At 43.1% G+C, this 12,984-nt stretch overlaps 1 protein-coding gene across 8 annotated transcripts in view; it reads right to left on the bottom strand.

The window, feature by feature from the left end:
* LOC126404551 (ADAMTS-like protein 1) overlaps positions 1 to 11,084 on the bottom strand; it is a 123,774-nt gene extending 112,690 nt beyond the window's left edge. For 6 of the 8 annotated variants that reach the window (XR_007571495.1, XR_007571496.1, XM_050067830.1 and 3 more), the window contains exon 1: positions 10,013 to 10,339. Coding sequence is in view for 6 of the 8 variants with exons in the window: in XM_050067830.1 (XP_049923787.1) it covers positions 10,013 to 10,069 (57 nt within the window). In the remaining 2 variants the exon portion in view is untranslated. Of the gene's footprint in view, positions 1 to 10,012; positions 10,340 to 10,404; positions 10,434 to 11,022 lie in introns of those variants that run through there. The other 2 variants (XM_050067832.1, XM_050067833.1) reach the window with 2 other exon arrangements.
* Positions 11,085 to 12,984: the final 1,900 nt, after the last annotated feature.

Below are 12,984 nucleotides of genomic sequence, written 5' to 3'. Positions count from 1 at the left end.
GAGATTATTAAGAGGGCAGGAAAGAAGAAAAATAATATTGTGCTTCTCATATTAAGACTTTTTTCTTGCAAAATACTGGACTGTTTTACTTCAACTCCAACAGTTATTGAGATCTAAAAGGTTTAAAGGTGAACATTATTATTTTATTCTTCTATCCTGTGATGAGGGAATTCTGCTTCATATTTATACATATACCTTTCCAGTAACCTCTCAACCAGCCCTCTGGTGCATCATATTTTGATACATATCAATTCTCAACTCCTCCCAATAGCTTTAATAAGAACAGTCAACATGGAGTCAGACATATGCTAGGTCTGTCTCTCAACATTAAGCTTAAATAATCTGAACATACAGTTTGGGATCTTTCATATGGAGCCGAGTATCCAGTATCTGTCATATCATCGAGGTGGCTTCACAGGCCACCTGGTCACCACAATCCCAACTATTCCAGCTATGGAGCAAATCACGCAGAGATGAGAGAAGAAACTGTACCGATAACACAGACGGCCTTATTTAAAAGGAGCATTACTGTATGTCCTGCTGACGAGAAGGAGGAGCGGGGAAAATGAAGGGTGAGTGACATGCTCAATGTCAAATGTGCACTTTTCCAGGTCATGGTTGCCAAATACTTTTCAAGCTGCATACCTGTCATCACCGAGACAGGAGGAGAGGTGGGGGCGGGGAGGGGGAGGGGGAGTGCTGAGAGGATTCGGACTACACAGAATCACGACAGATTCAAACAAGCTGGGCGCGTTTGAGACTGCATTTCTGCGTGTGGTACATGTCTCCCCTGGAGAGACACCAGCGTGGATGATGTCACCACACAGAGGTATGCTGGGACGGAATTCCACAGTGGTAACTTCAAATGCGACGCCACAGTGAGACAAATGCCATCAGTGAGCCACAGACCGTAAAACAACAGTGACCTGCGGGTGCATTTTTCTTATAGGGGTAACTATTTTCAGAGGTCAGACATCAATCATTGCACAACATACAAATAACAAGACTGCACAGGCTTTTTGAAAGCATAAAAATTTGAATGAAGGTCATTTAAAGTTCACAGTCAAGTTCACTTTTAGTTCAGACCTGCCTCTGGAGTCAAGGCGCTACCTCTTAAACCAGTAATTTTGGGTAACCAAACAAACTTAAACCCAACGATGGATGTTTATAACAAATCTTGATCATACACATATCTGAAATTGTTCTGCTTGCGCTATAACAAATCTCCTGGGATCACTGTATATTTTAAAACAGCCTTTATTTTCCATGACTTCCCATTTTCCACCTCACACTCTTATAAATAACACATAAACACACTTAAAATACACTTTGTACTTTACACAAACATGCTCCAAGACCACACAGATTCCCCAGGCAAGGGCTTCCTCAAAAGGGGAGACCCAGGCCACTTCACAGGGGCCAGAAAGTCTGTGCTGCAGCCGCTGTATCTGTGCTGTGTCACTGCTTAGCACACTGTGTGTTTGTGTGTGTGCTGGTGCTTTTCATAGAGGACACTTTGGCCTAAGTAATCCCCGTGAGCAGCCTGGGAATGGTCCCATGCTCACACTACACACGCACAGTCACAAGACTATAGACACACTCACACACACACCTTTGGTGGTAAGTAACTTAGTCTATTTACTCAAGAACTGTACTTAGTGCCATTTTGAGGTTCTAGTCCACTTGAATCAGGCTAGCTGTATCCCCCTGTTTCCAGTCTTTATGCTGAGCTAAGCTTATTAAGAAGCCACGTCAGAAAATCTTTTCGGCCAAGACACAGTCATGACAGCTGGCCGCCTTCTTTGCCACTAGTTGTTTGATGTCAGTTTGATGTGTCTGGGCATTAATGCAATCGGTGTGTAATCGCAGTTTGCTCCAACACCACTGAAGTCCAGTAACACCAACCACTGTGGCAAAAAAAGCTTATCAACTATTATAGCCATATATTTACCAGACAGATAAGACAGTTGTCGTGATCTTCTTATCTAAGAAGAAGGTGAATATTTCCCAAAATGTTGGACTGTCGCTTTAAGTTTCCATTCCTGGTGGAGCTGGCCGATAGCTGTCACCAACAATGTCATCCAACACAGTTATAATCAACTGTGTTATGTGTTTGCATCACTTCTGGGAATCCCCTGTGCATACACTGTTTACACTGTTTGATCTCAATATGGATACTCCACAAGCAACAATGAAAACTATTACGTACATAGGGAGGCAAATACAGAACATGAACACATGAAATGGGTTTTGCTTGATACATGTCAGCCATAAACAGCATGAAAAATGGTCCACATGGACACTTAGGCACACACATTTACACAGAGATCCACACACCATGGAGACACACACCTACTTTGCGAGCACGCATGATTACACGCTCATCAATCTGCTCCTGTGGGCGTACGCATAGTAATCCTAATAACACATCATTTGTAACAGGGTCTCTAGTGTTTAGTCGTGGCGGCTCAGCGTTTACTCAAAGCACATGTGGCCACGGGGGGAAGCAGATGCAAGAACACCAGAAAGCGTCATTAGCCTCGCAAACATTCGCCACGGCCAGCCGTGGAGACCGCATCAGACAAGCAGCACAGCAGACCCTCAGTCAATCATGTCTCCACTGGATTTAGCTGTCCATCCTCACACATAACCTTTCTCACACTCCTATGCAGCCTCCATTTTCCAAAAGGAGTGAGGTCAGTGAGAGAGATAACCGATCTAGTATTTGTTTTTCATGCCTGTCAGCCAGTCAGTGGATCTGGAATTACTGCATCCCCATTTTCTCCAAGAAGCTACAGTTGAATATTTATGTTTCACTTTCCAACTTTATGCTGGTGGCTTTGTTTTACATTACTCCTGCTTGGCCTTTTGCTCTCCGTGTACACTTCATACAACTCTTCCACTCTCACTCCATCAATATTGCTCCTTTTTTCCTATTTCTACATACATCTTTGTCTCTGAGTGTGTCCCCCTCTCCTCTTGCTCTCTCCTCAATCCGCATCAATATCACTCCATCAATATTCCACTCCTTCTTTGTACTCTCTAACATGGCACTCGTCTTATTTTCCCTGCGCTTTATTTAAACCTGTTCATTGAGAAAGATGTTATTAAATTTTATTATTTTCTTCCTGCTATGTTCATAGACTGTATAAAAATAAGTGTGTAGCCACCATGACATCACCCAATGGTTTGTGGACTCCCATTTTGAAGCCTCGAGTTTGGCATTTTGGAGCCAGAAGTGACCATATCTAGACAAGAGGGTGGAGCTATGGAGGAGCGAGGGGTGGATTTGGCTCATAGACTGTGGTGACGCCGCACAGACAGTCTGTCCCTCAAAGAAGCCATGACCTTTGACCTGTATGCCATATTATTTTTCATAATTACAAATCAATTCCTTGAATCCTTATTAGAGTTGGGCATTTTATGTAACTTCTATATATAAATACTTGTGCAATTTGAAATTCATTTATTGAACAACCAGGTTTCAATTAGTCTATTAAGCCATAAATTCAAGGTTAACATACACACATTCTGTCGCTGCAGTTAACATGACATAGGTTAAACACAGCACATCAGCGTCTGAGAGACATTCAACATCTGCCCGGTTAGCATGAGCTAACACAGCAGCAGAGGCTAGCATCCAACAGTGAGCCATTTAACAGACCCAGAAAACACACTGACACCAAAACGGTTCGACCTGGCCATTTGGTAATTGCAGCCATTTAATGCAAACAGTTAGCCCTGTCACTGTGTGTGTGTGTGTGTGTGTGTGTGTGTGTGTGTGTGTGTGTGGGTGTGGGTGTACTCCTGTAGCAGAAGTCACATGATGGACACAGAGAGCCAGCAGGGCAAGTAACACACTGCACACAGCTCTACAATGAAATAAGATTTTATCCATTTAAATAGTAAATAAAAGATATAAAAGTCATGTTCACATGTGGGAGGTTGGGCGGTGATTTGAATAGTTGAACAAATATTGATGTCCAAATCAAGTACTTCAGTACTCATGCCCTTCTCTAATACTTATGATTTCATGTCCTCAAAAAACAGATTTTTTTTTCTTTCGGTCCTAATTTGACTTCATTATTAAAGGGCCAAAGCTTAACCATTGTCTTGCACATTTCTTAGATTCTTTCTCCTGCCTTGGTTCTCCTTCTCTACCATTCTTGACCTTTTGCCTCCGAAATACTCCCTCTTCCTTCTTTCCTTCCTCTTTCCTTCACCCTGTAGAGTCTGATCTCGCTTCCTCTCTCCTGACAATCCTCCCCAGCACTGTTTCAACACACACACCTCCTACCTGCCCTCCCTTCTAATTAGGCGTCACAAGAGGGGCCCGAGTGCTCCCTCTCCTCTCTTGTTAGCACCACTCCCCGGCACTCCCGCTGCAATCCCACCCTGGGATGGATCTGAGGTCAAGGCCGGGGCAGAACAGAACAGACAGAGCTAGACGCATGTGCTCAAGCCAAGGCAGAGCGGCTCGACTGCGAGGTTCTGCTGCTTTTGAGATTGGTTGTGTGTGAAAAATGTGCAAGCCAGATGATGTGCGGAGGGCGCCGGCTGCTGCAAATGAAGTTTGAGCTGGCGTCCAGGAACACACAACAGGATAAAACAACAACGTTCAATCACGCTGACGGAAGGGACGTGGGCTCGCTGCAGATGGAGCCCAAGATGTTTCATCAGAGGAACAGGATGCCAGAGGGTCAGCTTTCAAGCCCGGCAATGACAAATAAACCTCAAGGAGAAGGAACAAATACATTCACAAGGGGCTCCAGAGGAAACAGAGAGGGGATGGAGGGCAGCCACCTGCAAAATCACAATAGAGCTGACTATCTGTGATGGGCGTGAGACCTGCAGAGGCCATCACTACTGAACTGGACACAAAAAGTCCCTCTGCTGTAATGTTGCCATCTGCTGGCAGCTCTTTATCAATGCGTGACAGCAGCCTGATAGAAAATCAGAGTTTTGCAGTGTGTGTGTGGCACAACAAGACATATTCCATTTCCAAAGAGCCACATGAAACCACAAAAACTCATTATGCTTTTTGATATTGAAGTCAACACATAACATAATGCCCTCTTGCATACATAACACTGCAACATGACTCCAGCAAGTTATGCCATTTACTGGCACAGGCTGCTTTGGGCAGTCAGTCACAGCATGTTATTAGAATTTGGCATCAAGTGATTGAGAGGCAAACAACACTATCAAGTTCCTCATGATTTTGGAGGGGAAACGGCAAAAGCCATATTCTCCGTTCCACATTTTTTCAATTTTCACATGGCCTGGTTTGTAAATCAGCTCCTCATGTTAAAAAGACTTTGACATTTTGGGAAATGCTCTATTTTGCTTACTCACTGAAAATTTGATAAGAAAATTGATACCAACCTCATGTCTGTACGCTAAATTTTAAGCAAGGGCCAGAGGAAAATACATGCTGTTCAACATGTTATATCTCGTTTGTTTAATCCACACAAAAACTGAACTCTTAAGACAACATTTTAGAGCCAGGCTAAACATTTCCCCATTTCGATTCTTAATGCTATGCTAAGCTAACAGTCCAAAAGTCCTCGCTCCCCTAGGCCCAGCTCCAAATTTAGCATGGAGACAGGGGAGTGGTATCAATCACCTCAGCAAATTTTTGCCGAAAATGAAATAAGCATATTTCCCTGGATATAAAATCATAAATTTGACGAAGAATTAGGATCAGGAGTTAAAGACAAAAACACTCTGTCAAGTTTCATCTGCTGCTTCACTCGGAGCAAGTGTCACTACTGGAATTGTCAAAAAGGGGGGAAACAGTGCTTCATAAAATACAATACCAGAGACAAGCTCATCATCTGGAACAGCAAGCCAGGTCTAATTTTATATATTCTTCTTAGGCCATGCCCCATAGGTGGAATCCCTGATTGGGGATTTTGTATTTCTACAATGGCTTCTTTGAACTGAAGGACATTCAGGATTTTCAATAAAGTAAAAGAAAAAACTACAAATTGGAGACGAGTGGTAGATCTTAGCCAAGCTATTGGCTTAGTGTAAATACTGTTGAAACTGAACTTTCTTTGGGACTCAACATCCAATAGAAGCTGCCATGTCTTGTTCTGTTCTGCAGGACTTTTCCTTCATTGGCCCACTGAGAATGGAGTGAAGCTACTTCCTTTTGGCCCAGCTCTATGGGGATGAATGCCTGCTCTCTGGATTTCCACTACTGGAAAAGCAGCATCCCAGCACACCTGAGTAGGATACACAGGAAACAATGCAACTGTGCCAGGAACACTAAGAGCACTAAATGAAAAGTGAAACATTTCGCGGCGGGTACCTTGGCAATTTATGCAAACATGAGTACCAGTGAATTTTGGCCTTGGATTGAGAGTAACATTGCACACATACACTTCCACACTAAGCAGCTCTGGGTCTCACTCCAGAGATTAAGCCCAGATGGGAACAATGAGATGAGTATGAAGGCTTTTGCAGCGTAACTGAAAACACTCGCGTTTGTTAACGCACTCCAAAAATTTGCTCCATCCATCCATCACTGGCCAGATGTTCTCTGAAGCCCTTTCCTTTTCTCCTCAAGTGGGACCAATCCCTCTCAAAATTAATTCACTTCCCATTCCACTTGCGTCCACAACAAAGGCACTCATGAAAGCTAATTGGATAGTTAGTGGTCTTTACGATCGAGCAATCAAGCCAGGGAGCGTGTTTCGGAGAACAAGAGATGTTGTTGTTGACGGACGATCACTTGGGACCATTTGCACGCCGTGACCCCACTTAATCCTGCCGTTAGACCCCAAAGCTTCCCCATCCTGAGGACTTCAATACACTCTGCTCGCTGCATTAAGACTCTGAGAGGGACCATTTCCTTGAATAAACATCAAAATCTGTTGCTTTTGCGGCTAATTTCCTTTTGAATTCCAGCTGAGTGTGGCAGCCATGCAATGTGATGAAGTCTGGCAGCTGACTTAAATGCTTCACATGTCGAAGACAATAAACCATTTCGTTTAGCAATAACTCCCGTAAGGGGAGCAATTTCACCCACTTCAATAGTGATACCATTGTCACAGTGTGTTTGATGTGTTTTATTTGCAGCAATTATTTTAAGAAGCTTAACCCAATATATTAACCTGAACTTGTGTTTTAACAAAAAATTTAAACGGAGCACAGACCGAATTTGTTTTTACAATACATCTCTGCAACTGACCAATTACTATTTCTCTGGCATGCTAACAAGCATGCTCTACAGTTTCTGCCCGGGCTTTGACCCGGAAGTCAAAAGCATTAAATGCATAAAAGAAGAGAAAAGAAAAAAAATAAAGTGTACAGCAAGTACAAAATGTACAGAGCTGTATAGTACTACTCCACTATGATACCAGTTTGCTGCTAGCTAACCGTAGCTAACTTGTTTAATTGTTTGGTCTGTGACATAATAGGTCAACCGGAAACAGGTCCACAACAAGCTGGAAAGGGGGCCTATCGCCACCTATCGTAGCGGAGTTGGACATACTTCAGTCAATAAACAGACTCCCCTCCCATGCTTGTATACTAGGACCAGAACAGTCGTCCAATTAAATGGCCTAGTCGAGATGTAACCGTAGCTCGACTTATCTGTGCATGTAAACGTACTGACTGATATTTCTCTCCTGTCTTTTCCTGCTTCAAAACAAAAGCATTTTAATATCACATATAAGCCTTTAATGTGAAACTACTTATGTAAGCTTGCGTTAGACAAGCTAGCAAGCATTTTCAACAATTTGTATATGTAGCCTAGACATTTTCTGCACTTTTTAACACCTGATAGTTTTGAAACTTTACACAGACAGAATTCATTTTATCACAAGTTTAACAAAGATTGTCTTATTACCAAGAAATTTTTTAACAATTTAAAAAATACAACAGGCTAGCTACGTTGTTTGCTCGTGTTAGCTTACACACCTTCATATGTTGCAAACAGAGAACCTCAGATTTTCTGGGGGGAAAATGACATTATTGTTCTGAGTTTAGGGCGGTTTATTTTGGTCTTTTTGCATGAAAGCATACAAAAAGGATTTGCTTTGCTCCCTCACCCTGGCAGGTGCCAAATCACAGTTAACAGGATGAACCTTGGTGCTCAGAGAGATGCTTGAGTGTCTTTGAGGGCACAGCCTCCTGTGTACACAACCACCTTTAAATCCCCATCCAGCAAAAGAGGAAAAAAAGTGTTTCTGGAAGGTTCCACTTTGCTGCACAAATCAAGGGAATAGAGCGAGAGCAACAAGACCCTCCAAGAATCACTTGAGGTATGTCATTATGTCACCCACAAAGGAAGGTCTATTCCATTTAGGGTTGGAGCCACAGGCCATTTGGCCCACACACACAAGTCACACAACTTCAAGCAGCCATACACACAAATATAGTCTCATTCTTCAGTTGAACAGTAATGCAGAGACTTTGACCTAAGAGGAGAGGATGAAAAGAAAAGGGCCACCGCATAGCAGACCCCAGGAGGCAGCACTTGTTGATCTCTGTCTGTAACAAAGCACTGGGTCACTCTGGTGTGTGTGAACAGATAGATGTCCAGTGCTGACTCATGCTTGCACAGATGGGAAAGCTTGTCACGACCACTTGAGCACAAAACAAAGTCATTATGCAGTCTCAGTATGTGACAGAGACACAAAACAATCAAACCACCACCAGTTATTGTGACAGAAGTGAGTGTGAGGGCATGTATTTCAAACACTCTGGACTCTGAGTTGAACAGCTCATGGAGTTGAGTACAAGCATTTGTAATGTACTTTCATCACAGACAATTTTCTGTTAAGGACAAGTCGTTTATACTCTTCAGATAATCATGAAAACATAATCAAAGGTCTCGCATCAGCTGCTTCACATTGATGCTCACATTAAGTCCGTGAATGTGCCAATACATGATTTTCCTCCCAACAGGCCTATTTAAACTGTAACATAATCAGGTCAGCACTGGACAGTGGCCTGGAAAAGAGTTGCAAAGCCTCAAGCGCTTCTCTGTCACTGACATTCACTGATTACAGCGTCTACATGCTCAGCGGGGCTATACGGCAGCCAGAGTGTCTAAAGCCCCAATCACCTTGAGGTGCTATTAGCACCTGTCGTGGTCATTTACACATGCTGACAGTGGCATCCCGCCCCTCTGTTTGAGTCCTAAAATCTGTCTGCAGGCCAAACAACTGCTTTGTGTTCCAGCTAAAACTCTTGCTCAGCTCTGTGCAGCATGTGTCAGCTTTTACATAACTTTGCCTTTACGAGATAACATGTAAAAAGTATTCCAGTAACGATTAGCGTTAGCTGAGCGTGCTGATTTCAGGAGTTTAATTCAATGCCAGACTGATAAGCTTTGACCTTTCAGAGGATGACCCATGCTGTCTCTATTAAATTTCAGGTTTGACATTGCAAGGTAAAAGGAGGGACTCAACTCCAGAGGGCTGCAGTATATCAGTTACATAACACTTGAGATACACAGCAAACAAACCCACATTCATCACAGTATTTGAGTACATTTAAACAATCTCTAGTTTTATCAGTTTCTTGTTAATAACTGCTTGTCGTTGATACCTTATGACAAGACATTTCAATGCACACACACTTTTCCTCATCTCATCCACTTTGCAGCAGCATTGGACCTGCTGCAGCATCACTGGAGGAAGAGGGTGACCACTGAACACTTCATCACATCCCAAAATGACATTAAAATACTAATAATTGACAATAATGGCTCCTGTATATACCTGTAGGATTGGATTATATACAGTATGGATATAATAGAAATGTCACTTAGGTCCCAATTGAGTTACAATAGTGAGTTTACCTTTACAGACATTAGACAGGTCAGACTTAAAGGACCAGCTGTCTCATTTCTGTCTTAGTAAATTTAATAAAGTGGGCTTTTTTTAAGATAACTGTCAAAATATCTGCGGTTTCGTGGTGCGTCAACTTCTCAAACGCATCTGTGACGCGCCTTCCTCGCGCACATGTTAAATGACTGAGTTCATTTAAAGCTTACCTTCACACAAGCAGCGAGAAGAAGCAGTCCAGTCGTGAACAAGCAGCCCCCCGTCATCTCTGACGCTGTAACCTCAGTGTAATGTCAAACTGTGGGGGAGACAGTTGTGACTGTCCGCTCTGTGTCCGTCTGTCCCAGTCTGTCCAGTCACTCAGAAAGAGGTCTGCTCTCCTCTCCGCGCTGCGCTCTGGCTCCAGTTCACACACACACACACACACACACAGAGGGGGAGAGGGAGAGGAGGAAAAAAAAGGTAAAAGTCAGCCAAGAACTGCCGGAGACGACATGACACTTCACGGTCGCTTCCAGATATTTTGTTCCCCCAGCAAACACGTTGCTGCTAAATTTATGTTTGCATACCAGGCGTGCGTCAGGAGAAGGGGCTCACCCACCTTACATTCTTAAAGAAACACAGTCCCGGGCCGTGACGCGCTCAGAGGCTGCTCGCGCACACATATGCGGCGTTTGAGTGATGCTTGGTCGAGTCCACGCGCTGAAAAGTGAGGTTCTTATGAAATTTGATCCCATTTGTGTGCTCAGGTGTATGTCTAATCTTGTTTTCATGAAGGAAGGATAAAAGCAGGGTCTTCTCAGGTCAAGGATAACTTTTTGAACTCATGAAAACCTTGATAATTGTATTGTAGTGTAGCACAATGCCTTTATCCATGGAGACTTCAAGTGGCCGCAACAGGACTTTGGTCTGGAGTTGTCAAAATCATCTATGTGGCTCATATTCTTCATTACTGAACTTAAAACTGAAACTTTAAAGTAATAGTCGTACATTTTTGGGAAATCCACTTACTTGCTTACTTGAGATAAATAAGAAGCTTGATACCACTCTCACATTTGCAAGGTAAATACGTAGCCAGAGCCAGCAGCTACCTAGCATTAGCATAACTTAGCTCAGAGACTGGATATGGGAAATGGCTAGCTATGGCTATGGCAGGAAACCATTATTTGCTATATATTATAAGGTAATGGCGTCTTGAGCTGGGAATGAAGTTGCCTACCTCTGTGTAGTGTTATCCGAACTTCTCTGTGGTTTCTTGTAGTAAGCCGGTCAGCATGTTAGTGTCATAAACTGTAGGCGATAATAAAGTCGGACAACATGACAGCGCCCCAAAAATGAAGCATCTCTATCACCCCCTGGTGGCGGGCTGTAGTATAGGTCATAAAGCCCACCCCCTCTATGTTAGCAAATCAAAGTACAAGTCAGTGTTTTCCTAAAAATGTTATGTCATTTTTGATAGCTCTTATCACGCTGCTGTGTGTTTAAGTGTTTGTTTTTCTGATATGTATGTGTGTATAACACTGGTTAGCTCATTGCTGACACTTTGCACTGCACTCATACAGTGGTACAGCTGATACAAGGCCAGTGTTGTCATGAAAGCATAGCGGCCACCCTCCAGTTAGTTCTGGAGTTCCAAGAAGCAACCTCTGAGGCTGAAAAATGAAGCCAATGCAGAAGTGCCAAAAACTGCAGTTCATCAAATGGCCACTTGAGGCTGGCTACAAAACAGAGTAAATCCCCATAGACACCCATGTTATAATGACAAACTTTCCAGCGGAAATAAACATGTTTACAGCCTGGTGCAAAAAATGGTTTTGGTCTCTTAAGCTTATTTTCAACTTTCATGAAAACTGAACGGAGGGTAATTTGTTTTAATAAGGCCCAAATTTACACATATTTAAGGATGGGGCCACTTGATTGACAGGCTGTCTGCGAAACGTCGCCACAGTCCACGAGGCAGATCCATGCCTTGCTCCGTCACTGCTCCAGCCTCTCGTTCATGTACGGTCACTTGTAGCCCTGAAAACCAAGATGGCGATGGCCAAAAAGCCGAACTTTAGGCTTACAAATGGCAGTCCACAAACCAGTGTGTGATGTCATGGTAGATACGCCCATACAGTCTATGGTTAACACTGTCAGGTCTGTTGGCACTATTGCTGTTGTTTAGCACTGTTTCAAAGTTAGCATTGTTAGCTGCTAGCCGCCGACTCGGCCACCTGACAGTAAAACAATACAAGAAAGGACCAGTTCTCTTCTTTATGCTCTGCTTCCTACATCACGTGGACCCCAGGTACATGAGCTTCAGTTGGAACATCATCCACGTCTTGTTGGCTTTGCACCAGTTGAGGATTTCGCCTACTTTTTTCACAGCTTTAGATTTAGTCACAAGTATGAAATGCATTAGTCTCTCAAGTGAGACACCCAGCACTGCCAACCATGTGCCATTTAAGGTCAAGAGAAGTTTTATCTGAATCAAGCTCTGACTGCTTATGAACTGAGATCAACTGGATGGAATGAAACGTTCATACTCTTGGCCTTTACTGGCGTATGATTGAAATCTGCTGTTGTTTCTGATTTACCTTGATGAGACCCATGTCATTCCTTTCCGGCTCCAATAAAAATAGAGGTTCCCTCTGTTTTTGTGAGGATCATATTTTTTGTGCAATTTAATGAAGGTCTGCATTGTATCTTTGGACATGAATGCCTCCCACACCTCCTAGATGTGTGTCCAAAAAGAGGTCAAATACGGACCTGACCTGATGTCTTTCACTTTTGTGAGCACAGTAAATGAACTGTACTAACAAACTGTAACTGAAAACCTATTTTGTGGGGATTCTATCATATTTAGAAATAAACTATATTTCTCAGTGATTCAATAAGGACTACAACATTTTCCACTTCAGTGAGAAAGGAATTTTGCATTACAGTATAATTGATGGCTGGGGTCGGCAACTCCTCTTCCTTTTGATCCCATACCTTCATTAAAGTAAGAGACATTAAGTTCTTTGAAGCTAAGCCCACAGTGGTGGTGCATTAGGACTTGCTTGTCGCTTTTGAAGCTGTCCAGGGCCACCGTAATAACAACGTTCCTCGAGAATGTCATCTGCCCTCAGCCAAGCTCAAAGGGTTGAGGGAGATGCCCTTTGAGAGCCACACAATAGTACAGGTATGTATGGTATGA

This window comes from Epinephelus moara, chromosome 17, assembly GCF_006386435.1.
Source record: "Epinephelus moara isolate mb chromosome 17, YSFRI_EMoa_1.0, whole genome shotgun sequence".
Taxonomy (NCBI): domain Eukaryota; kingdom Metazoa; phylum Chordata; class Actinopteri; order Perciformes; family Serranidae; genus Epinephelus; species Epinephelus moara.
This window is presented reverse-complemented; position numbering and strand designations above follow the sequence as displayed.